We start from the raw sequence: 26,026 nt of genomic DNA, 5'->3' as shown, positions 1-26,026 counted from the left end.
TCCCGCGGATCACACTATTGACTAGCTCTCATCTGACTGAAGAGAAATGTCTGGACGAGGAAAGGGAGGAAAAGGTCTCGGTAAAGGAGGCGCAAAGCGTCACCGCAAAGTTCTCCGTGATAACATCCAGGGAATCACCAAGCCCGCCATCCGCCGCCTGGCTCGCCGTGGCGGAGTGAAGCGTATCTCCGGTCTGATCTACGAGGAGACCCGCGGCGTGTTGAAGGTTTTCCTGGAGAATGTCATCCGCGATGCTGTCACCTACACCGAGCACGCCAAGAGGAAGACCGTGACCGCCATGGACGTGGTGTATGCTCTGAAGAGACAGGGCCGCACTCTGTACGGCTTCGGTGGATAAACTCACTTTCAACAGCTCAACAACACAACGGCTCTTTTAAGAGCCACACACTGAGTCAATGAGAGCTCACATCCTCTGCTCAACACTCATCACTAGTTCTTCCAGAGAACAACAATCAATCAGGGTCTGATCATTGATGGAATCGTGATCTTAGTAATTATCCATATATGAACCATGTTACCACGTGAATGAAACTCATTTTGTTTCAGTTTCTCTCTGTAGTGAGTTTCCATCCAACATGAATAAAAACACAACATTCATATCTACATTTACACCTTAACTCTAATATAGATATTGAACCTTCACTATCTCAGACTGGTAAAGTATCATGTTCTTATGTGACTGTCCAGAAAGAGAATGCAGACTGGACTACAGTCATACAATGGGTGGTGGAGTGGAACTTGATTCATTTGTTAAAACCCACAGATCCTGCTGTACTACATGAAATAATATGTTTGTTTTTCTGAATAGAAAATATGTTTTATTTTACACCTGTATTCCTCCTTGACTTTTCATGGCTCCTTCCCAGCAGTACTTTTCTATAAGAACACTCTGCACTCAGAGGGCTGTGTTGGTCCTCCCCAACAACAATAGCATGTCTTTCTAACCCAGTTTGAAGTAACAATACTTGAGATATCAATGTCCTGGCATCAACACATTGTTACTGTTCTAAAGAAGCTAAATGGTTACATGTGGAAACGTACACAAGTAAATAACTCAACAGTCAACATTGTAAACATTTATGTAAATTACCATAAATACATGAATCAACTTAACTAAGGTGTTGGGGACACAAAGAGAGAGACGGGAGGGAGACCAGGAATACTTGTGTTACCATCACATTTAAGCTCCGTCAGACTGGTTGTTATACTGAAGACAATAATTATATTCAGTTCAATCTAAATGAACAGATTAATAAACCTGAAGTTTAACCGACTTGGTGTTTTACTGTGACGATCAAGTGTTCCCTTAATATTTAGAGCAGTGTGTTTATCAGGTCGCTTTAGTTCAGATAGTTTGAAATGATACTAATGTGATACTAACATCAATAATAAGAACATATATAGTTTCAGACATCATGCATTTCTTAACCCCCCAAATGTTCCAGTTCATCTCTACAGTTCAACCTCTGTCAGCAGCAGAATAATGGACTCTGGACATGGAGACACGCCCACTGCTGTTACACTGACGATCAACATTCAGCCAATCACAGAGAGGGAACAGCACAGTAACATTTGAATGTGTTGTGTTCATATACAGCCTGTTCACTGAGGACTTCATTCATTTGATCGAATAATATCGTGACGATGCCTGAACCAGCGAAGTCCGCGCCCAAGAAGGGCTCCAAGAAAGCGGTGACGAAGGCCCCCGGTAAGGGCGGAAAGAAGAGGAGAAAGAGCAGGAAGGAGAGCTACGCCATCTACGTGTACAAGGTGCTGAAGCAGGTCCACCCCGACACTGGGATCTCCTCCAAGGCCATGGGCATCATGAACTCCTTCGTGAGCGACATCTTCGAGCGCATCGCCGGTGAGGCCTCTCGTCTGGCTCATTACAACAAGCGCTCCACCATCACCTCCAGGGAGATTCAGACCGCCGTCCGCCTGCTGCTGCCCGGTGAGCTGGCTAAACACGCCGTGTCTGAGGGCACCAAGGCCGTGACCAAGTACACCAGCTCCAAGTAAACCACTCTGGACACATGACATCAAACCAACGGCTCTTTTAAGAGCCACACACTTTCTCTATGGAGACAAACTGTCCTGTCTCGAACAACATGTGCACCAACACTCAAATAGCCACTTTACACTAATACTGGAACTGTGGTGAATTCAATCATGGTTGAGTTTAATACTAATGGTTCATATACAACTGTTTGTGTTGTCCAGTGTCCACAGCTCTGAGTGGTTTAAGTGACAATATGTTACTCACATGATAAATGAGGAAATAAACATCAATCATTTCTTAACAAACTGATGTTATAGCACAAGTTGACCACAAGGCAGCAGTGCATGCAAATGATACAGTATTATGAAAGGCTATACAGAAAATTAACATTTGATGAAACAAACAGGCACTAACATAGATGACAAGGTGTAGCATATGAGCTGAGGTACACACCTGCACATTCACTCAGCTCAGGACCTCCTGGGCAAAGCTAATAGCATGCTAATTACCACTGGCTCTCGATAAAGGCCTGCATTATCTATAAACTCCTCCACCTTCCGTGAACTGTGGTGAATTCAATCATGGTTGAATTTAATACTTATGGTTCATTTTGAATTAGTTTTATTGTCCAGCTGTGCAGAATCTAGTGATGACTTTGTATGTTGCAGCTGACCATCCCTCACCCTCTCCTTCCAAACATGAAAGGGAACCTGTGGTAGCTTCAGTTGTCATACAAATGCAAAGGTGTTTAATTTGTCGCTCTGAATTATTTAAGATACAAAATGTTCCACACATGAAGGACTAATGTATTTGTACAGTAATACACTGGTGTCTTTAACTGTTCTTCAAATAATGAAAAGATTCAGATCAGAAGAATATAAATCACTTTGATATTTGTACATCTACTATTTGTCTTAATGGAACATAACATAAATGTTTCCATGTTGCAGTAATTTCTAACAAACAAGTGCATGCAAATGATACAGCATTATCATAATGTTGTAATAGTTTTCTTAATGTCTTTATCATAATGTTAACTTTCAATATATAGCCTGTTTTCAAGGTGTAGCATATGAGCTGGGGTACACACCTGCACATTCAATCAGCTCAGGACCTCCTGGGTGAAGCTAATAGCATGCTAATTATCACACAAGCTTCTAAACAAAGTAGAATATTGACAACCAGTGTCATAATGAAACACAACATCAGGTATAAGTGATGATAACTCACATTGTCACTGACACACACTGTTCAAACAAGGATGTTTTACAACTTTGCTGAACAGACCTGCCAGAGGAGGAAGTGAACTACTCTCTAGGTAAGTTTGCTACTAAACACGAGCTGTGTGCATGTGCACAAGGTCTCTACAGCAGAACACAAGTGGTGTGCTGTGAGGTCGACCGTGCTCCAGCAGGGAATTTCATACATGAACCATATATGATCACTGCTACGCTGTTTACTTATTTACTGTTTCGAGATCCCCCCCCCCCCCCCCTTCATTACAGTAATCATTGAATCAACAGTGTGAGTGAACTTTGATAACGTTCCTGTATTGTACTGACACATGGCTGTGAATGAAATGTCAGAGGAGTTGATTGTTGAAATATGTTTATAGTGTTATCTGATCAACACAGACAATAATGGAATGTCTGGTCTCTAATTGTAGATTAAATGGTCTGACAGATCTAGAGTCTGATTGAAACAGTGAGTTTATTCACAATATTTGTCAAGTAATGAATTTAATGTTGAACTGTGAGTCATTAGCAACATCACTTATATTGTTTGATTATTTGGTGATGAAAGCTTCTAGATCTATGATCAGTCAGTAACTAGTGAGAGCAGCGGAGGAGTTTTGTCTTGAGTGCAGTGAAGTGGCTCTTAAAAGAGCCGTTGTTATCGTGAGTGGAGCAGCAGCACTAGCAGTTTAAGCTCTCTCTCCGCGGATGCGGCGGGCCAGCTGGATGTCCTTGGGCATGATGGTCACCCTCTTGGCGTGGATGGCGCACAGGTTGGTGTCCTCGAACAGGCCGACCAGGTAAGCCTCGCTGGCCTCCTGCAGAGCCATGACAGCGGAGCTCTGGAAGCGCAGGTCGGTCTTGAAATCCTGAGCGATTTCTCTGACCAGGCGCTGGAAGGGCAGCTTGCGGATCAGCAGCTCCGTAGATTTCTGGTAGCGACGGATCTCTCTCAGAGCCACGGTACCGGGCCTGTAACGGTGAGGCTTCTTCACGCCGCCGGTGGCCGGGGCGCTCTTACGCGCAGCCTTGGTGGCCAGCTGCTTCCTGGGGGCTTTGCCTCCGGTGGATTTACGAGCGGTCTGCTTGGTTCTTGCCATTTTATATCTTCTTTCTCTGATCGGGAGAAAAAGTGAAGTCGAGGCGAGCAGCGACACTCTGCTTTTAAACAACGGAGCTTGCCGCGAAATGGTGACGCAATTTCAGATCCCCGGGTCCTGATTGGTGAGAGGCTCCTCCTGGAGCTCAGCTCCGCCCAAAGGAGCGACCCACCGCCTGAGTCCCCGCTGCTTATTGGAGAAAAGTGCATAACGACCTCCCCTGCTCCGCTGGAGGCTTCTTCTCTGCTCCCGCGCGATCCGCTGACATATAAGCGAGGGTTCGCGCTGGTTGCCGCAGTTTCTCTTGACGTGTTTCAGGAAACGAATTGAAAATGTCCGGAAGAGGCAAAACAGGCGGAAAGGCCAGAGCGAAGGCAAAGACCCGCTCGTCCCGCGCTGGGCTCCAGTTCCCCGTCGGTCGTGTTCACAGGCTGCTGCGTAAAGGCAACTATGCTCAGCGCGTCGGTGCCGGCGCCCCCGTCTACCTGGCGGCTGTGCTGGAGTACCTGACCGCTGAGATCCTGGAGCTGGCTGGAAACGCCGCCCGCGACAACAAGAAGACCCGTATCATCCCCCGCCACCTGCAGCTGGCCGTCCGCAACGACGAGGAGCTCAACAAACTCCTGGGCGGAGTGACCATCGCTCAGGGCGGCGTGCTGCCCAACATCCAGGCTGTTCTGTTGCCCAAGAAGACCGAGAAGGCCGCCAAGTCCAAGTAAAGCGAAGCTGCTGGAAACTTCCAACACAAAGGCTCTTTTAAGAGCCACACACTCACCTCTGGTAAAGAGCAAGTCTCCTCATGTCCTCATCTAACTTCGAAAATACACAAGTACTGAACAAACAAGGAACATAAGTTATACCTCAGGTTGTTGGGTACCCATAGCTGATAAAGCATGTGATTAGTATTGTTTCAGATTTACACTCTATGGGTAAATGGTGCCACATTAATAACTGGTACAACATATATTCCAGCAATTTAACAAAGGCAAAAACGTTTTAAGTAAAACCATATGGTTGTTTACTGTTGTTCAACATGTTACTCAAACATTTTAGTAAGGGTTAAATTCTGACCTTTTTGTGTTAGATACAGACATAATGTACATGTACTTTTGCGTAGTTATCATGTTTGTGTGACTCGAACATGACATTAGCCAACAAGGTATCCATTAAATACACATTTTAACACATACATACACTTTTACAGTTTGTATATGTGTTAGAATTAAGTGAGCAATGACTCAATTTATCCCACATGCACCATTTTCACAAAACTGGTTCACACAGTAACTCAGATCAATAGTTATTTTGAGGTTATGAACATGATGAATTCACTTTGCGTGACTGACTGGTTCATCTTACTCTGTTCTCCCCTACGTGTGTATTGAAATGTGTAGCCTGTTTCCACATAGACATGAAGTGTAAAGCGGCTGCGCTCTGCTCCACAACATCCATTCAGAAAAACAAACTGTTGAAGTACAGCACCTAAACACAACTGCTCTGTCCATGGTCCTGAAACAATGTGTCTAATTTAGTAGTTTAAAATTATATTCTGAAAGTTAGTAGCCTTCAGACGTGGTTTTAACGTTAGCTCCAAGTGTGTAAACAAGCCTACACAGGGCTGTTGTCAAGGTGGAGAGAACAAGTCAGGATAGGGTTCGAGAGGTTTAGATACAAAGGTAAAATGATTATGATTTGAAAGAAATTTTTTTTTAAATCTGAAAAACTAAATTGCTATTGAGCCATTACATATGAGCACTGGGTGTAAATGACTATATGTGGACACACCCAAGCAGAGTCATAGTCAAGATTTGAAAAACAATCTTCAGGTGGGAGTTACTTAGATTTACTTCCACACAAGATCTGTTGATATTTACATGAAACAAATTAACTTAGTGTTTGAATCATCAGATGAGAATAAAACAGGAGCAGCTGACCTACTGGAAAACAAAGCTTCTGACAGGACATGTAGGAGACTTCATCATGGTAGTGGACGGTGTTCTGGTTCACATATTGTAGTGCAGCGCCATCTCTTGGAATCCGGATGTTACTACATATTATCATGCAAAGTGGACATCGTCAATTCTAAGTGGCTCAAAGTCAATAACTGACTCATTCTTATGCGTTTACAAATATAAATATACAGTAAGACAATAAATATGTTTCTACACAACCAAATATGACAAATGAATAATTCTTAAGAAGAAATTCTAAAGTATAAATATATGATGTAAAGCTGAAATCGATGTACATGATGTTGCACAGTGTGCGTGTGTGTGTGTGTGTGTGTGTGTGTGTCAGTAGTAGTCTGCTTCTCCTTCAGTGTCTAAAGATATTTTAAATGTATTTAAAGTATTTGACATTAAATAACTTGGCATTGTAACAAATAAATATTGAACATGTTTCTATCTAACTCGACTCTCTTTAGTTAAGAAGTCAGTCTCTACATATGTGTTGCCAGTGAGTGACAGTGGTGGTGTTTGATGAGGAAGCAGCTCTTTGTGGATCGACGTGTGTGGCTCTTAAAAGAGCCTTTTAGCAGGATGAACATGTTTCACAGTGAGGACAGCTCACTTCTTCTTGGCTGCTGTCTTCTTCACTTTGGGTTTGGCAGCCTTCTTCGCGGGGGCTTTCTTGGCTGCAAGAGCCTTTTTCGCCACCTTCTTGGGGCTCTTGACTGCCACCTTCTTAGGGCTCTTCGCCACCTTCTTGGGGCTCTTGGCTGCTTTCTTGGCCGCTGCTGGTTTCGTCACCTTCTTCGGGGACTTTTTAGCGGCTGCTGGCTTCTTGGCTGCCGCTGCTTTGGCCTTTTTAGCCGCTAGGGGTTTCTTGGCGGCGGGCTTCTTCACTTTGAGAGCAGCCGTCTTGACCGGCTTCTTCACCTTGGGCTCCACCTTCTTGTTGATCTTGAACGAGCCGGAGGCCCCGGTTCCCTTGGTCTGGACCAGGGTCCCCTTGATCACCAGGCCCTTGATGGCGGTGTTGACGCGGGACTTGTTCTTCTCCACATCGTAGCCTCCGGCAGCCAGAGCCTTCTTGAGGGCGGCCGCTGACACGCCGCTCCGCTCCTTGGACGCGGACACGGCTTCGATGATGATTTCCCTGACGCTGGGGCCGACCTTCTTCGGTTTCACAACCTTCTTCTTGGCCGCTTTGGCCGGGGCGGGGGCTGGAGCTGGAGCGACTTCTGCCATCTTTGTCTCTGAGTTTAGATCAACGAGGAACTATCGGAGTGAGTGACCGGACTGATCGGGAGGCGGTACTTGAACACACCATGAGAACCGTGGAGACTCAATCCAGCCGTGGCTCCTGTGTGCAGTGTGAACGCCGAGACACTTGTGTTTTCTCTTCACTGATAAACGAGTGAAACATCAGTGGGTGAGCGGTGCTGGAGGCTGACAGTGAGGAAGCAGGTAGCGGACTTGTGTGTCTTCATATTGAAGTCATGAAGAGCTCTGATGCTCTCTGCATTTTGTCGGTGGAGCCTCCAAACCTCACCCGTTCACCGCGGTGAGCAGCGCTGCTCGGCGGCTTTTCCCACTCGTTTCTCTCCTAAAATGACTTGAAAAGCACCACAGCTCCACCAACATCCGTCTCCCAGCTGCTCCACATGTTTGTTCAGAGAGACCGAGTCAAAACAAGCACCTGCTGATGATCCTTTGGAAGAAAGTCAGGTTATTGTGCAGGCAGCAAACACACCGCTGATGGCCGAGGCTCATGGTGAAGTGGAGCCAGACTTTCTATCAGAGCCGTGAACGTTTCATGCTGAGGATGCTGGAGAGTCATTCTATCATTAGAGCTACATTTCATGTCCATGGGTTGGATTAGTCAATTTGACTAAATATTAACTTCAAACTATGATCACATTAATATTGGGCCACATTTATCTTTCATTTAATACAAAAAGTCAACAGGTTCCATCATTTATTAGAAAATGTGTATGTTATACTGCATTTGGTTGTTTTTCCTGCTGTCAGATTTGGTAAATGAGTCATTGCATAATTAGGACTACACATCATATCAACCAATAACTTTAGCTTTCTTTGCTAAATAGTTTAGTTGTTCCCATAATATATCCCCATAGTGTGCTAAATCCATCATTTGGCAAGCTTAATCTCTCATGACTTTTAAAATATTTAAATGAAAATAAACATTCAAAGTATTTTCTTTGTCAACCGTGTTACGGACATAAGTTGTGTCACAGTAGAAATGACTGAAGTACTACACATTTGATAAACCACTTGTTTAAAATGCCTTGAGTCTTTTCACTAGGGGTTCTTAGGTTTTTTGTCTTACTGATTAAAAAATATGAAATTTGCACTAGATATCGGATTTTTTGTGGGATGGTGATGATGCTATATCACAATGATCCATGTTCCATAAAAACATTGTTTTATTCATCTGAGTATATTGCTGGAGATAGAGATACTTTTGAAAAGCTTCGGACTACTCATTTAATATAGGTGAGTCTAGTTACAGTGTATCTATTCAGAGTATAATATGGACAACATAGTGTCCCTTCTAATGAGTGAATCCCTTCTAAAGGTATCATGTGAATCACATAGGATAGGTCATTTCTGCTAAACTGGACCTTGCTGCAGTGAGTGATACGGAGGCTGCCAGGGTTGGATTACAGTCCGTCAGAGACCGGAGAGCTTTCAGCCTACAGGGCTACGCAGGTAAACACAAATGGACTGACACAAGACAGGGGGCTCTTGACATAAACCAAATGCCAAGAGAGTGACACACTCTCAGACTAAAACTGAATCCAGTGCTGGAGCAAAATACAGATGGATGAAGAATGAAAGGAAAAGATAACCAAGATTGTCAGTTGGGGGATCTATGACCAGGGCCTGTACTACGAGGCCAAACCTGCTCTTATCGCGATAAATTCAGGATAAATTCAGGTTTTCCAGTCATACAAAGCTTGTTCACATCTTATCGGTGTAAATCACCATGGTAACTTATGCTGAACGGCTAACCTCCTCTGGAGCAGGTTAAATTGGAGATAAGAGATCAACCTGTATAAAAGTTCCACTCACTGACCAATCAATTCATTTGAAACATGACATCAATATTCTTAGAGGATCCCATGGAGCTTTGAAAAAAGGGTTTTCAAATTAAAACGATTTTTGTTCACACCAATATTTCTCTCCGTATTAGTTTTAATCCCCCATCAATACTAACAAGCATGAAAACACATATCATGTGACAACTCGTATACAAGGGTGATGCACGTGCTGGAACAGGAAGTCTTTGATTGTTAGTTGTAGGATTGTAGCAGATCGCTTGAATAAAATCTCATCTCTTATTCATGTAAGCAGTTGTTTTAATTTTTTAACCACAAATCAGAAAGCGGTTGTGTGTGTCTACATCATCATTTTAGCGTCTCTTAAACACTGGAGCAGTGTGAGTGCCAGGTGTGTCTATAACACAGTTAAATAACAGTGGTTTAAGGTTATCAAGCTTGTTTCACTTCCTGATTCTGTTCCATAACTCTGATATTGTATGATGTTTAGGGTTCATCTTCATCTCACCACAGATCTTCTTGTGTAGTAAGAACACAAGCATTTCCCAAATTGCTGACTGTTCCTTTCCTGTTTCGATCCATCACTGTGGTACAGTTGCCTCTACTTCATCATCAGGGTCATTATCTGCTTATTCCACTGACCTCACCTCCCTCGCTGCAATGCAACGTGCAACCATGAAGCATGCAGAACCATTATTAGCCTTAGCTGCTTGTAGCATAACAATTGTCATTTGAGTTGGATTGTGGGTAATGCAGCCACCAGGCTTCGACAGGGAAGAAGTATTTGAAAGATGAATGTGTAGAATAGAGGACATTATACATCTTGTCCTGCTGTAACACAGACAGAGAGTGCAACACTTAATCAGTGCACAACTCTCGCTCATTTAGATTTAAGCTTCTTGATTGAAGCTTGGTTTGCTTAGTGACAGTGTACCGGTCCTGATTTCCAGCAGCTTGTCTCTGTAAGTGTGCTCTGTGTTTGATTCCCTCCACAGCGGTCCTCCCTTTGGAAAGAGAGAATCAAAGACTCTACTGGAGAGGTTGCACTGGGTCATGCTGACAGGACCCCCCCACTGCTTTGTACATGCACAGTGGGGTGACCATCACCATCACGTGTGATGTCTGGACAATTAATCGATTCAATTGGTTTCACTGTACATGTAATTAAACCCACTCACTGTTTCAATCACACTCTTGCTCTTGTTCTGACATATGACTTAGACATTGAACATCGAATAATATTTCCCCCAAAACCTTTTCTGTCTGAGCATTTTTAATTTGAAATTATTAGCAACTCTGATCCTGGACAGAGATTTAAATAAAGGGCTATTTTAGTCAGCAAACAACATGACATACTTGAAACATGACATACTTGAGTAAAAAATGTATTATAAATGTTTCCTGGAACTTTTGAGAAGAAGAAGAAGAAGAAGATTTACTTTTATTGTCACGTTAACACTTTACATGCATACATGAAATTGTTCTCCGCATTTAACCCATCCAGTTGGCTCCTGTCGAAACACACACATTGACAGAAACACACACATTGACAGGTGCCATGTACAGACATATACTGGAGCGGTGGGCTGCTGTTGCCAGCGCCCGGGGTGCAGTGCCTTGCTCAAGGGCACCTCGAGGGGGGGGGGGGGTAAATGTCTAGTTATTCACATATCCTCTTTTATTAGTTCTCTCTGTAATCATTCTGTAGCAGTATAATGCTTGTTGCATTCGACACAGACTGGTTGTGATTGTTCTGGGAGCTGGTTGTTGCTTGTGTCCAGGGGCAGATGTGGCCGCTCTTGAATGTGTTGATCTGAGGCTCTGGGGGAGTTGCATGTATCTTGCATTGTTCAGGAACAGGTGACCAGTCAACATTGTGTACCTGCAAACATTAACGTTTGGAACACCATGGCTTTTTTAAAAACTCATACCAATCACTGTTACTTAAATAAAATGGTGTGTGTGTGTCCAGCTTTATCCAGGATAAAGAACTCTGGAGAACTTGGCTGGCTGTATTAGTTTGTATAAGTTGAACTTGCACACACAAACCCGAATGTTTAGAACTACGGAAAGAAACAGAAAGAAAAGTGTCAGACAAGGCAGGAAGCTGTGTTAAAGGCAAAGTTACTTGCTCTCAGAGATTCCCTTTCAAATATTTTTCCTGCCAACTAACTGGACGAGATCCTGAAGTGGTGGTTTATTATCTGCCAGAGTGGCTGGTAGTGTGGACAAACTGACCTGCTGCAACACAAATGTTAACCAGCATCTGGTTGGTAGCTGGTGAAATTACAGACAGATTCTCAATAGTCGAAGCTTGTCATCAACACTTCCTCTCCTCTGGTCTTTCATCTGATATGACTTCAGAACCTACAGTTGATTCTCGTATTGTTACTGTTTAAATCAAACCTTAATATCTACCGTCCTACATCCAAAGTCCTGTGGGGGCGCTAGCGCACCAAAGAGTTTATTATCAGCGAAGATGGAGGCGGAAGTATACTCCTCTGTCTTCTAGCACGTCCTCATGCAGCCTATGAATAGTTGTGATTCCCGCGGATCACACTATTGACTAGCTCTCATCTGACTGAAGAGAAATGTCTGGACGAGGAAAGGGAGGAAAAGGTCTCGGTAAAGGAGGCGCAAAGCGTCACCGCAAAGTTCTCCGTGATAACATCCAGGGAATCACCAAGCCCGCCATCCGCCGCCTGGCTCGCCGTGGCGGAGTGAAGCGTATCTCCGGTCTGATCTACGAGGAGACCCGCGGCGTGTTGAAGGTTTTCCTGGAGAATGTCATCCGCGATGCTGTCACCTACACCGAGCACGCCAAGAGGAAGACCGTGACCGCCATGGACGTGGTGTATGCTCTGAAGAGACAGGGCCGCACTCTGTACGGCTTCGGTGGATAAACTCACTTTCAACAGCTCAACAACACAACGGCTCTTTTAAGAGCCACACACTGAGTCAATGAGAGCTCACATCCTCTGCTCAACACTCATCACTAGTTCTTCCAGAGAACAACAATCAATCAGTGTCTGATCACTGATGGAAACAAAGGGAGAGTGTGTTTAATGTGGAGATTGGAATAATCAACAGTGTGTAAACAATGAATGTGTAATAACTAACTGTGTAAGCAAACCATTGCTCTCAACAAACAGACACATAAACAACAAAGCAGGACAAGGATCTCTTCTGTCAACATTTATAAAACAGGATAGACAGGATATTGGATATATTGCAAAAGAAAACATATTTAGGTCGACTACATTCTTCTTTTATTTACATGTGCCAGATGTTTGGCATCTGTTCTAGGCTGCCAGTTCATTAATATTTGGAGTTAGATTCTCTGCTGTGGAAACCCTCAAGATGGAGTGAAGGTGTGCATCACGGAGACGACTCCTGTGTGGGTTTTATTTATCTTCATCACAGAGAAAAGCTTGTGGGGGAACTTGACGGTGTACAGACAGCAGCACACAGGCTCTGGCTGTGCACTCCACCTGGCTCTCTGGCCAGAGTGAGATGGAGAGAGAAAGACAGAAGGAAAAGAGAGAGAGTTTCCTGAAACACACGCTGAAATTGATTGGGCAGGCACTGGGATCTCTGCAACGCTGGAATAATAATATATCACCCAATATGCTGCGAGTGAGTGGAGAGCAGCACTCGCTCTGTGTGCGTCTAGCCTGACATTGTGCACCGACGGGCCAAGATAAGATAGACAAATAATATGCTTGAGTTTGACATCTCTGGTGTAGAGGGGAATAAAAGTGGGAAGAACACAGTGATGCTGATGGTCCAGGTGCTGGATGTGATGTTCACCAGCCTCACCTGCTGCCACTTGTGACGCCATCTTAACAACATCTGAAAATGTACAGAAATATGATCTCAGTGTAACGTGAGTGTTCAATGTAGGATAGTTGAATCTCTTGATGTGAAGGAACAACAGGATGTGTAAACATACACATGTAAACAACTAAACTAGAAATATTGATGTCAATTACCACAGACACATGAATGAGCCTGACTTACATTATTAATCATTGGTATATAAACCCAGCCACTGCATGAAACATATTTTTCCCTTTTAATTTGGTTTGATTAGATTTTTTTCACCAAACATTCACAGACATAACTTAATTTGTATAGCATGTATCTAAACAAGGTTACACAATCAAATTCTACAAAAAAACATCAGGGCAAAAAATAAACTAAAATAACACGTATTCAATTTTGTTCAAACTATTAAATAAAAAGATCAAGACTTTAACATTTAGATAGAAACTCAACAGATCCCACAATGAGTAGCACTTAGTTGAATGTAGAGAAGAGACTCCCTCATTAACCTCTTGCAGGAAAATGGGGGAGAGAGGAGAGGTGGCCATCACATTTAAGCTCCGTCAGACTGGTTGTTATCATGAAGACAATAATTATATTCAGTTCAATCCAAATGAACAGATTAATAAACCTGAAGTTTAACTGACTTGGTGTTTTACTGTGACGATCAAGTGTTCCCTTAATATTTAGAGCAGTGTGTTTATCAGGTCGCTTTAGTTCAGATAGTTTGAAATGATACTAATGTGATACTAACATCAATAATAAGAACATATATAGTCTCAGACATCATGCATTTCTTAACCCCCCAAATGTTCCAGTTCATCTCTACAGTTCAACCTCTGTCAGCAGCAGAATAATGGACTCTGGACATGGAGACACGCCCACTGCTGTTACAATCACGATCAACATTCAGCCAATCACAGAGAGGGAACAGCACAGCTACTTTACATGTGTTGTGTTCATATACAGCCTGTTCACTGACGACTTCATTCATTTGATCGAGTAATATCGTGAAGATGCCTGAACCAGCGAAGTCCGCGCCCAAGAAGGGCTCCAAGAAAGCGGTGACGAAGGCCCCCGGTAAGGGCGGAAAGAAGAGGAGAAAGAGCAGGAAGGAGAGCTACGCCATCTACGTGTACAAGGTGCTGAAGCAGGTCCACCCCGACACTGGGATCTCCTCCAAGGCCATGGGCATCATGAACTCCTTCGTGAGCGACATCTTCGAGCGCATCGCCGGTGAGGCCTCTCGTCTGGCTCATTACAATAAGCGCTCCACCATCACCTCCAGGGAGATTCAGACCGCCGTCCGCCTGCTGCTGCCCGGTGAGCTGGCTAAACACGCCGTGTCTGAGGGTACCAAGGCCGTGACCAAGTACACCAGCTCCAAGTAAACCACTCTGGAGACATGACATCAAACCAACGGCTCTTTTAAGAGCCACACACTTTCTCTATGGAGACAAACTGTCCTGACTCGAACAACATGTGCACCAACACTCAAATAGCCACTTTACAGGAATGTTTTCTTGTTGCAGTAATTTTCCACAAATCACATCACAAGGAGTGAATTCAGTGATTGACTCAGTGTTAATGGACATGACAACAAATATATGATTAGAGACATGAACTTGAAATTGATATATTTTCCCACTGCTGGAACTTTGTGTCAAGAAAACATATTTTGTGATGAGTCTGCTAATGATAATGGATTTATTGGTTCTGTTGATCAGATCATTTGTTAACTTATTTAGATGGTTCAATCACTTAAAACTTTAAATGAGTGAAGAAAATCATTAGATATTTCACACATTGAAAGTCAGGACATTGATATCTCCAGTATTGTTATTTCAAACAGCGTCTGGGTGAGAAAGACATGCTAGGACTGTTGGGGAGGAACAACACAGCCCTCTGAGTGCAGAGTGTTCTTATAGAAAAGTTAATGCTGGGAAGGAGCCATGAAGTCAAGGAGGATTACAGGTGTTTAAATAAAAAACGTTTTTTATTCAGAAAAAGGAAACATATTTTCTTTCATGTAGTACAGCAGGATCTGTGGGTTTTCAGAAATGAATCAAGTTCCACTCCACCACCCATCGTATGACTGTGGTCCAGTCTGCGTCCTCTTTCTGGACAGTCACATAAGAACATGATACTTTACCAGTCTGAGATAGTGAAGGTTCAATATCCATATTAGAGTTAAGGTGTAAATGTGGATATGAATGTTGTGTTTTTATTCATGTTGAATGGAAACTAACTACAGAGAGAAACTGAATCAAATTGCTTTCATTCTTGTGCTAACATGGTTTATATATGGTTGATTATTCATGGTTGATCATTTCTTCATCAATGATCAGACCCTGATTGATTGTTGTTCTCTGGAAGAACTAGTGATGAGTGTTGAGCAGAGGATGTGAGCTCTCATTGACTCAGTGTGTGGCTCTTAAAAGAGCCGTTGTGTTGTTGAGCAGTTGAAAGTGAGTTTATCCACCGAAGCCGTACAGAGTGCGGCCCTGTCTCTTCAGAGCATACACCACGTCCATGGCGGTCACGGTCTTCCTCTTGGCGTGCTCGGTGTAGGTGACAGCATCGCGGATGACATTCTCCAGGAAAACCTTCAACACGCCGCGGGTCTCCTCGTAGATCAGACCGGAGATACGCTTCACTCCGCCACGGCGAGCCAGGCGGCGGATGGCGGGCTTGGTGATTCCCTGGATGTTATCACGGAGAACTTTGCGGTGACGCTTTGCGCCTCCTTTACCGAGACCTTTTCCTCCCTTTCCTCGTCCAGACATTTCTCTTCAGTCAGATGAGATCTAGTCAATGGTGTGACCCGCGGGAATCACAGCTATTCATAGGCTGCATGAGGACGTTTTAGAAGACAGAGGTGGACGTATTCCTCCTCTGTGGATCCGCTGATAATAAACTCTATGGTGCACTAGCGCCCCCACAGGAGCAGAGGTTGGATGTAGGACTGTAGATATTAAGGTCTGACACTTGACCAGTTTTGTGGAACAGTAGAACTGTAGCACGTTCCCGTCAAGTAGGAATAGAGTCTGTAACAAGCTTGGTTAAAGATAAGAGTTACATTAGGACTGATTAGAGAAGTATAACACAAAGCACATAGAGCACCGAGGGAAATGGTTCAGAAAGCTGCTGTGCATGTCTCCCCATGTCTGATGAACCATCAGTGGTTCTCACACGACAGTTATGGTCGGTAGATTAGGCTCCAAAGCAGAGGGAAGAGTTTTAATGATTAGAAAAGTAGATGTTATGGTGACCTCGATATCATCTAAACAACCAATATAAATATGTGTAAAACATTGATACTTCAAATATTTTGTTCTACACATCTAAAACAGCCTGGGTCCTGGGTGTACACTATGCATCCAGGTCATTGAACATAAATCATGAATCAAATGTGAAGCCAAAAAATGAAGTTATTTTTTTTTTTTTTATAAATTAGAGATGTTAAACATTTAATACTGTCAAAATGACCCCAAGGACAATAGGAGGGTTAAAATGAGAACAAATATATAAAAATCTCATGATGAATAAGATCGATTGACAATGTAAATGTTTGTCTTTGTCTATGTCCCTGAAACAATGTGTTCAATTTAGTAGTTGAAAATCATACTCTGAAAATGTGTAGCCTTTGTGAAATGTGGTTTTGATTGTATCTCCAAGTATGTGAACACATCGATGCAGGGCCATTGCCAAGGTTGGAAATAATATACAACAAAAATGATACATAAGTCTATTCCTGTATCTTCCAGTTAGTCATAGGTTTGAGATGTTGCTCACTATGATGTAAACACCTTGGTCGAAACTTGACTTTAACCCAGACTGCACACTACACTTGATTTAAATGTTAACATCTGCAGCTCCTGCTAATGGAAGAGTAAAGTACAAGAGTCACATTTATAAGATAATAGTGTCATGAAACAAATACAGTGGAAGGAGTAATGACAAGTTAGAAATACACTTAATTAATAGAAAAGTAGAAGTACTGTAATCATATACAATAGCTCTGAAGGTACTTTTCATTATGATTTTAAAATCAGGTTTTAAAAGTGTAGTGCTGTGTGTGTCTGTTCACATGTGTGATTATAGACATGTTTCAAAAGAGTCACACAGATTTTAATAAAAACATTGACAAAGTCCTGTATTGTATTAAAGTGCTCCAGTAAACATGACAGTGATCCAGCATGCACAACATCAGGACCATGAATCTGGAGCAGCTAAATGTCTAAACAAGACCTCTACTAATTCCTGATAGTGTTGATGACTATCAATTCACAAAATAAATAAAAAAGAATGGTGAGAGCATCCAACATGATTGTCCCTGAGGGTGTATATTCTGGATACACAGAGTGTTTGTTGAGACTGAGGTCTTCATTTGTAATATGAATATGTTACTGGCTATACAATTATGACACTACTTGAAACACACAAAGGGAATAATTTAATGCATGAGACAAATTGTTTTTGATAAACCTTTGTCATTGTTGAATGATTATTTTGCATAAATAATGATGAACATAATATACAAACACTTGCAGCATAGTATTTAAATGGACAGCAGAAAAAAAATGCAAATTCCAGTATATCATACACATTTTCTAATAAATGATGGAACCTGTTGAGTTTTTGTATTAAATGAAAGATAAATGTGGCCCAATATGAATGAGATCATTGTTTGAAATTAATATTTAGTCAAATTGACAGATCCAACCCATGGACATGAAATGTAGCTCTAATGATAGAATGACTCTCCAGCATCCTCAGCATGAAACGTTCACGGCTCTGATAGAAAGTCTGGCTCCACTTCACCATGAGCCTCGGCCATCAGCGGTGTGTTTGCTGCCTGCACAATAACCTGACTTTCTTCCAAAGGATCATCAGCAGGTGCTTGTTTTGACTCGGTCTCTCTGAACAAACATGTGGAGCAGCTGGGAGACGGATGTTGGTGGAGCTGTGGTGCTTTTCAAGTCATTTTAGGAGAGAAACGAGTGGGAAAAGCCGCCGAGCAGCGCTGCTCACCGCGGTGAACGGGTGAGGTTTGGAGGCTCCACCGACAAAATGCAGAGAGCATCAGAGCTCTTCATGACTTCAATATGAAGACACACAAGTCCGCTACCTGCTTCCTCACTGTCAGCCTCCAGCACCGCTCACCCACTGATGTTTCACTCGTTTATCAGTGAAGAGAAAACACAAGTGTCTCGGCGTTCACACTGCACACAGCAGCCACGGCTGGATTGAGTCTCCACGGTTCTCATGGTGTGTTCAAGTACCGCCTCCCGATCGGGACTCTTCATTAGTCCGGTCAGTCACTCCGATAGTTCCTCGTTGATCTAAACACAGAGACAAAGATGGCAGAAGTCGCTCCAGCTCCAGCCGCCGCCCCGGCCAAAGCGGCCAAGAAGAAGGTTGTGAAACCGAAGAAGGTCGGCCCCAGCGTCAGGGAGATCATCATCGAAGCCGTGTCTGCGTCCAAGGAGCGGAACGGCGTGTCAGCGGCCGCCCTCAAGAAGGCTCTGGCTGCCGGAGGCTACGATGTGGAGAAGAACAAGTCCCGCGTCAACACCGCCATCAAGGGCCTGGTGATCAAGGGGACCCTGGTCCAGACCAAGGGAACCGGGGCCTCCGGCTCGTTCAAGATCAACAAGAAGGTGGAGCCCAAGGTGAAGAAGCCGGTCAAGAAGGCTGCTCCCAAAGTGAAGAAGCCCGCCGCCAAGAAACCCCTAGCGGCCAAAAAGGCCAAAGCAGCGGCAGCCAAGAAGCCAGCAGCCGCTAAAAAGTCCCCGAAGAAGGTGACGAAACCCGCAGCGGCCAAGAAAGCAGCAAAGAGCCCCAAGAAGGTGGCGAAGAGCCCTAAGAAGGTGGCAGTCAAGAGCCCCAAGAAGGTGGCGAAAAAGGCTCCTGCAGCCAAGAAAGCCCCCGCGAAGAAGGCTGCCAAACCCAAAGTGAAGAAGACAGCAGCCAAGAAGAAGTGAGCTGTCCTCACTGTGAAACATGTCCATCCTGCTAAAAGGCTCTTTTAAGAGCCACACACGTCGATCCACAAAGAGCTGCTTCCTCATCAAACATCACCACTGTCACTCACTGGCAACACATATGTAGAGACTGACTTCTTAACTAAAGAGAGTCGAGTTAGATAGAAACATGTTCAATATTTATTGGTTACAATGTCAAGATTAAGAAGTAATTTAATGTCAAACCATCAAAATACTATCAAGTCGTTATAAACATCTTAAAAGACACTGTGAAGGAGAAGCAGACTACTACTGACACACACACACACACACACACACACACACACACACACACACTGTGCAACATATATATATATATACTTAGTTGTGGGTGAGCTGTTTAGAATTTAGACAATGTCTGCTTTAAATCATATATTTCTACAATTAGATTTTCTGATTGTGATATGTGATCCTGACAGACTCTTCACATACATTATTGATATTTTATTTTATTTGTATAGCACAGAATAATAACATCTCAGGGCACTTTACAGAGGCCGTACAAAGTTATAGAGAAACCCAATGGTTCTCACAATGAGAAACACTGACGACTGTGGAGTGTAAATGACCATTAATTCTATAATTGTTTCTAAGGACATGTTGTTTTCATTTAGTTTCCTGATATGCTTTGAAGCCAGGTTATTATTTCATTAATTAAAATAGACGCTAAAGGCGGGACTTTTATTTTGAAAGCGCCTCGCTGTGTATCAAAAGCATCCGTTGTTGTGGATAGTGTGCGTCTGCGTATTAGAAGTGTGACAGCAAGGGGTTCACTGAAAATGAGGAAAAGATAACTCTGTTTACCGAGCACCTGGCTGATAGAGGGCACAAGGTTTGTTTTCATATCACCTCATGACATGTTTAATGTGTAGTTCGAATCGCGGTAACTTTTACGGTTTTGTATACTCTTGATGTAATGTTTTGAGCTAGCGGTACCGCTAATTAGCATTAGCTCAGCTAATGTCCGGTCTGAAGTTAAATGCATTTTGAGTGGATTTATCATACAATAAGGTCATGAAGAAGATAATTACATTTATTGTTATACTTTTTTCATAGCTCTTACGGTGCGTTCAAGTGTACCAGGTTCCTTCAATAAACACTTTGGACCATCAGTTGAAGAGTCTGATCATCATTCAGCCGGGGATGCTACATGGAGAGAATAGAACAAACTCCCCTTTAACAGAAATACACTTCTAGAACCAGACTCAGTGTGTGTGGCCATCTGCCTCGACTGGTTGGGGTGACACGAGAGACATGTGGGAGAGATAATGAGATCACAGCATCTTACTCACACTGAGCACTCATGCTCTCCGAGTGGTGCCACTGTGATGAGATGTAGTAACACGAGGGAACCAAGAGATGGCGCTGCCCTCCTAATCTGTGAACCAGAACACCGTCCACTACCATGATGAAGTCTCCTACATGTCCTGTCAGAAGCTTTGTTTTCCAGTAGGTCAGCTGCTCCTGTTTTATTCTCATCTAATGATTCAAACACTAAGTTAATTTGTTTCATGTAAATATCAACAGATCTTGTGTGGAAGTAAATCTAAGTCACTCCCACCTGAAGATTGTTTTTCAAATCTTGACTATGACTCTGCTTGGGTGTGTCCACATATAGTCATTTACACCCAGTGCTCACATGTAATTGCTCAATAGCAATTTAGTTTTTCAGATTTAAAAGAGTTTCTTTCAAATCATAATCTCTTTACCTTTGTATCTAAACCTCTCCAACCCTATCCTGACTTGTTCTCTCCACCTTGACAACAGCCCTGTGTAGGTGTGTTCACAACTTTCAGAATACAATTTTAAACTACTAAATTAGACACATTGTTTCAGGACCATGGACAGAGCAGTTAGTTGTGTTTAGGTGCTGTACTTCAACAGTTTGTTTCTCTGAATGGATGTTGTCGAGCAGAGCGCAGCCACTTTACACTTCAAGTCTCTGTGGAAACAAGCTACACATTTAAATACACACGTAGGGGAAAACAGAGTAAGATGAACCAGTCAGTCATGCAAAGTGAATTCATCATGTTCATAAACTCAAGATAACTGTTGATCTGAGTTACTGTGTGAACCAGTTTTGTGAAAATGGTGCATGTGGGATAAATTGAGTCATTGCTCACTGATTTCTTACACACATACAAACTGTAAAAGTGTATGTATGTGTTAAAATGTGTATTTAATGGATACCTTGTTGGCTAATGTCATGTTCGAGTCACACAAACATGTTGTAACTACACAAAAGTACATGTATACATACATTCTTTCTGTATCTAACACAAAAAGGTCAGAATTTAACCCTTACTAAAATGTTTGAGTAACATGTTGAAAAACAGTAAACAAACATATGTTTTAACTTAAAACGTTTTTGCCTTTGTTAAATTGATGGAATATATGTTGTATCAGTTATTAATGTGGCATCATTTACCCACAGAGGACTCAATTTACCCATGACTATGATCATTTAACCCACAACTTGAAATAATTTGTCAAATTAATTTTTTATTTTTTTTTGAATGGATCATTGTGCTGAAACAATAATAATCACGAGTCTTTATTTTCTATGGGTACCCAACAACTTGAGGTCTAACTTCTGTACCGTGTTTGTTCAGTAAATGTGTATTTTACAAGTTAGATGAGGACATGAGGAGACTTGCTCTTTACCAGAGGTGAGTGTGTGGCTCTTAAAAGAGCCTTTGTGTTGGTGGTTTCCAGCAGCTTCGCTTTACTTGGACTTGGCGGCCTTCTCGGTCTTCTTGGGCAACAGAACAGCCTGGATGTTGGGCAGCACGCCGCCCTGAGCGATGGTCACTCCGCCCAGGAGTTTGTTGAGCTCCTCGTCGTTGCGGACGGCCAGCTGCAGGTGGCGGGGGATGATACGGGTCTTCTTGTTGTCGCGGGCAGCGTTTCCAGCCAGCTCCAGGATCTCAGCGGTCAGGTACTCCAGCACAGCAGCCAGGTAGACGGGGGCGCCGGCACCGACGCGCTGAGCATAGTTGCCTTTACGCAGCAGCCTGTGAACACGACCGACGGGGAACTGGAGCCCAGCGCGGGACGAGCGGGTCTTTGCCTTCGCTCTGGCCTTTCCGCCTGTTTTGCCTCTTCCGGACATTTTCAATTTGTTTCCTGAAACACGTCAAGAGAAACTGCGGAAAACAGCTCGAACCCTCGTTTATATGTCAGCGGATCGCGCGGGAGCAGAGAAGAAGCCTCCAGCGGAGCAGGGGAGGTCGTTATGCACTTTTCTCCAATAAGCAGCGGGGACTCAGGCGATGGGTCGCTCCTTTGGGCGGAGCTGAGCTCCAGGAGGAGCCTCTCACCAATCAGGACCCGCGAATCTGAAGCCGCGTCACCATTTCACGACTTGCTCCGTCGTTTAAAAGCAGAGTGTCGCTGCTCTACTTCACCATTTCTCCCGATCAGAGAAAGAAAACCTAAAATGGCAAGAACCAAGCAGACCGCTCGTAAATCCACCGGAGGCAAAGCCCCCAGGAAGCAGCTGGCCACCAAGGCTGCGCGTAAAAGCGCCCCGGCCACCGGCGGCGTGAAGAAGCCTCACCGTTACAGGCCCGGTACCGTGGCTCTGAGAGAGATCCGTCGCTACCAGAAATCTACGGAGCTGCTGATCCGCAAGCTGCCCTTCCAGCGCCTGGTCAGAGAAATCGCTCAGGATTTCAAGACCGACCTGCGCTTCCAGAGCTCCGCTGTCATGGCTCTGCAGGAGGCCAGCGAGGCTTACCTGGTCGGCCTGTTCGAGGACACCAACCTGTGCGCCATCCACGCCAAGAGGGTGACCATCATGCCCAAGGACATCCAGCTGGCCCGCCGCATCCGCGGAGAGAGAGCTTAAACTGCTGCTGCTGCTGCTGCTCCACTCACGATAACAACGGCTCTTTTAAGAGCCACTTCACTGCACTCAAGACAAAACTCCTCCGCTGCTCTCACTAGTTACTGACTGATCATAGATCTAGAAGCTTTCATCACCAAATAATCAACTTATATACGTGATGCTTCTCATGACAGTCATAGCATTTAATCCATTAATAAGCAATTTCACTTTTCAGACCATTTTTTAAATTTTCAATTACAGACCACACTTACTCTGGACAGAATTTCTATTTTTGTCTGTGTTGATCAGATAACACTGTCAACATATGTCAAGAATCAACTCCTCTGACATTTCATTCACAGCCATGTGTCAGTACAACAGAGGAACGTTATCACAAGCTGAATAAAGAAGTTAGTAATACATTTAATGAATAGAAAAGTAATAGTGATGTAGACATCAGTTATGATCTTATGGCCCATACTCTGAATTTGTATCTGTGCTGGTTCTTAGGACAGATAAAGTCCTAATAATAAATGATTTCAATGTTCATGTTGATCTCAATAACAGTCTTCATCATTTAATTCATTAATAGATTCATTTTCACTGTAAATGTAATGAAACCAACTCACTGTTTCAATCACACTCTTGCTCTTGTTCTGACATATGACATAGACATTAAATATCTAATAATATTTCCCCCATATATTTTTTTCTGTCTGACCATTTTTAATTTACAATTGGACAAAGATTTAGATAAATGGCTATTTTAGTAGTCAGCAACAAACATGACATACTTGAAACATACACTTATAAACATTGTATTATAAAAGTTTCCTGGAGGTGTTAAATTGCTGTGATTAAAATGACTCAAAGGATGAGATGAGTGAGTAAACTTTTCACATTACATGGGAGCATTGCACTTCATACATTGTGATTTCTAGTTATTCACATATTCAGTTTTATTAGTTCTCTCTGTAATCATTCTGTAGCAGTATAATGCTTGTTGCATTCGACACAGACTGGTTGTGATTGTTCTGGGAGCTGGTTGTTGCTTGTGTCCAGGGGCAGATGTGGCTGCTCTTGAAAGTGTTGATCTGAGGCTCTGGGGGAGTTGCATGTATCTTGCATTGTTCAGGAACAGGTGACCAGTCAACATTGTGTACCTGCAAACATTAATGTTTGGAACACCATGGCTTTCTTTAAAAACTCATACTCATCACACCCCCACCACAAGTCAGACAAGCACCTGGTGAAATTACAGACAGATTCTCAATAGTGGAAGCTTGTCATCAACACTTCCTCTCCTCTGGTCTTTCATCTGATATGACTTCAGAACCTACAGTTGATTCTCGTATTGTTACCGTTTAAATGAAACCTTAATATCTACTGTCCTACATCCAAAGTCCTGTGGGGGCGCTTTATAGACACTTTATATACATGAGGTAGGTGAATATGTATGTGTATATATATATCCAGAGGCAGGTTGAACTTCCTGAGCTGGCAAAGGAAGTTCATCCTCAACTGGGCCTTCTGGTGAAGGTGTCGATGTTGGAGGCCCACTTTAGCTTTTGGTCCTGGGAGATTGTGAATCACTGAAACCTGAAGGTCTCCACAGCAGACACAGTGCTGTTGAGGATGGTGAGGGGGCAGTGTGGGGGGGTTCCTCTTGAAGTCCAGCATCATCTCCACAGTTTTGAGATTGTTCAGCTCCAGGTTGTTCTGACCACACCAGAGGACCAGCTGTTCAACCTTCCATCTGTACACAGACTCATCACTGTCCCTGATGAGGCTGATGACTGTTGTGTCATCAGGGTCAACATTTATTAAACAGGATTGTGGGATTACTCGGCCCACTCCGGTAAAGTACAGGAGGAGAGAATGGCGTTTGCAATGTCTTTATTCCGGTTGCCTATTCTGGCAACCACACACATATATTTACTCGGGTCTCTCAACCCACACACACACACATCCACACACTTCTGCTCGCTGCTCCGGTCTCGGGATGCCAGCCTACTACAAGAGAGAGAGCAAAACCAGGTTACCAGCATGCTCTTATTGATTGCCTGATCACCTGATTCTGCACCGGCTGAGCCACTCCTCCCTGTTGTCCAGCAGTTGGCGCCCTAACCATACCCCACCGCCACAAGGATAGACAGGATATTGGATAAATTGCAAAATAAAACATATTTAGGTCGACTACATTCTTCTTTTATTTACATGTGCCAGAGTCAGATGATTGGCATCTGTTCTAGGCTGCCAGTTCATTAATGTTTGGAGTTAGATTCTTTGCTGTGGAAACCCTCAAGATGTAGTGAGGGTGTGCATCACTGAAGCAACTTCTACAGCTGCATCATCGGGAGCATATTGACCAGCTGCATCACTGTGTGGTACGGCAGCACATCTACTATGGACCGCAAACGCCTGCAGAGAGTGGTGAGGACAGCAGAACAAAATCATCAAGACCTCACTGCCCTCTCTGCAGAGCATTAACCACCGCAGGGTTCAAATGAGAGCTGCCTCCATTCTTAAAGACCCCACCCACCCTCAACATGGACTGTTCACACTTCTACCCTCAGGCAGGAGGTATAGAAGTGTTAAATGTAGGACAACCAGACTCAAAAACTCTTTCTTCCCCACTGCCATTAGACTCCTAAACAGCTGACAGGAGTCTACAACCTACCTCACAAACTGCAACACTGGTCTGCACTTTAACATAAAGTATTCCATTTGTACTGTTTAAATTGATATTATATACATTTTATTTAATTTTTCACTGTTACTGCTCAATTTGCACTGCTCAGTTTTGCACAATCCTCACCTTATTCACCTCATTCACCTTGTTTCTGCCTTACTTGTAACATGTTCATATCCTTATTGTATGTTGTGTATATATTGTATTCTAATGTAAATTTTTGTCAGCTGGTTTTCCAGAAAGGACAGCACAAGAATTTAAATTCACAGGGAA

At 43.4% G+C, this 26,026-nt stretch overlaps 8 protein-coding genes and 1 long non-coding RNA gene across 9 annotated transcripts; 6 read left to right on the top strand and 3 right to left on the bottom strand.

Moving 5' to 3' along the window:
* The first annotated feature begins 1,643 nt into the window (after positions 1 to 1,643).
* LOC138412384 (histone H2B) lies at positions 1,644 to 2,065 on the top strand. Its single transcript, XM_069536135.1, has one exon. It carries the CDS (start codon positions 1,666 to 1,668, stop codon positions 2,038 to 2,040), a length of 375 nt encoding a protein of 124 aa, XP_069392236.1. The 5' UTR covers positions 1,644 to 1,665; the 3' UTR covers positions 2,041 to 2,065.
* Positions 2,066 to 3,655: 1,590 nt separating this feature from the next.
* Positions 3,656 to 4,364, bottom strand: LOC138412335 (histone H3). The gene has a single exon (XM_069536026.1). The coding sequence runs from the start codon at positions 4,353 to 4,355 to the stop codon at positions 3,945 to 3,947; it is 411 nt and encodes a 136-aa protein (XP_069392127.1). The 5' UTR covers positions 4,356 to 4,364; the 3' UTR covers positions 3,656 to 3,944.
* A 286-nt stretch (positions 4,365 to 4,650) lies between these two features.
* On the top strand, positions 4,651 to 5,120 carry LOC138412494 (histone H2A). Its single transcript, XM_069536464.1, has one exon. It carries the CDS (start codon positions 4,688 to 4,690, stop codon positions 5,072 to 5,074), a length of 387 nt encoding a protein of 128 aa, XP_069392565.1. The 5' UTR covers positions 4,651 to 4,687; the 3' UTR covers positions 5,075 to 5,120.
* Positions 5,121 to 6,838: 1,718 nt separating this feature from the next.
* LOC138412227 (histone H1-like) lies at positions 6,839 to 7,597 on the bottom strand. The gene has a single exon (XM_069535651.1). It carries the CDS (start codon positions 7,544 to 7,546, stop codon positions 6,923 to 6,925), a length of 624 nt encoding a protein of 207 aa, XP_069391752.1. The 5' UTR covers positions 7,547 to 7,597; the 3' UTR covers positions 6,839 to 6,922.
* A 6,625-nt stretch (positions 7,598 to 14,222) lies between these two features.
* LOC138412255 (histone H2B) lies at positions 14,223 to 14,830 on the top strand. Its single transcript, XM_069535726.1, has one exon. The coding sequence runs from the start codon at positions 14,223 to 14,225 to the stop codon at positions 14,595 to 14,597; it is 375 nt and encodes a 124-aa protein (XP_069391827.1). The 3' UTR covers positions 14,598 to 14,830.
* Positions 14,831 to 18,501: 3,671 nt separating this feature from the next.
* On the top strand, positions 18,502 to 19,295 carry LOC138412365 (histone H1-like). The gene has a single exon (XM_069536090.1). It carries the CDS (start codon positions 18,570 to 18,572, stop codon positions 19,191 to 19,193), a length of 624 nt encoding a protein of 207 aa, XP_069392191.1. The 5' UTR covers positions 18,502 to 18,569; the 3' UTR covers positions 19,194 to 19,295.
* A 659-nt stretch (positions 19,296 to 19,954) lies between these two features.
* Positions 19,955 to 21,595, top strand: LOC138412369 (uncharacterized). The gene is made up of 2 exons (XR_011244786.1): positions 19,955 to 20,064; positions 20,289 to 21,595. It is a non-coding gene; the product is annotated as an uncharacterized lncRNA (long non-coding RNA).
* A 265-nt stretch (positions 21,596 to 21,860) lies between these two features.
* Positions 21,861 to 22,455, bottom strand: LOC138412368 (histone H2A). Its single transcript, XM_069536093.1, has one exon. The coding sequence runs from the start codon at positions 22,342 to 22,344 to the stop codon at positions 21,958 to 21,960; it is 387 nt and encodes a 128-aa protein (XP_069392194.1). The 5' UTR covers positions 22,345 to 22,455; the 3' UTR covers positions 21,861 to 21,957.
* Positions 22,412 to 23,195, top strand: LOC138412366 (histone H3-like). The gene has a single exon (XM_069536091.1). The coding sequence runs from the start codon at positions 22,468 to 22,470 to the stop codon at positions 23,080 to 23,082; it is 615 nt and encodes a 204-aa protein (XP_069392192.1). The 5' UTR covers positions 22,412 to 22,467; the 3' UTR covers positions 23,083 to 23,195.
* The last annotated feature ends 2,831 nt before the right edge of the window (positions 23,196 to 26,026 follow it).

Source organism: Paralichthys olivaceus, chromosome 12 (genome assembly GCF_024713975.1).
Source record: "Paralichthys olivaceus isolate ysfri-2021 chromosome 12, ASM2471397v2, whole genome shotgun sequence".
NCBI lineage: Eukaryota > Metazoa > Chordata > Actinopteri > Pleuronectiformes > Paralichthyidae > Paralichthys > Paralichthys olivaceus.
This window is presented reverse-complemented; position numbering and strand designations above follow the sequence as displayed.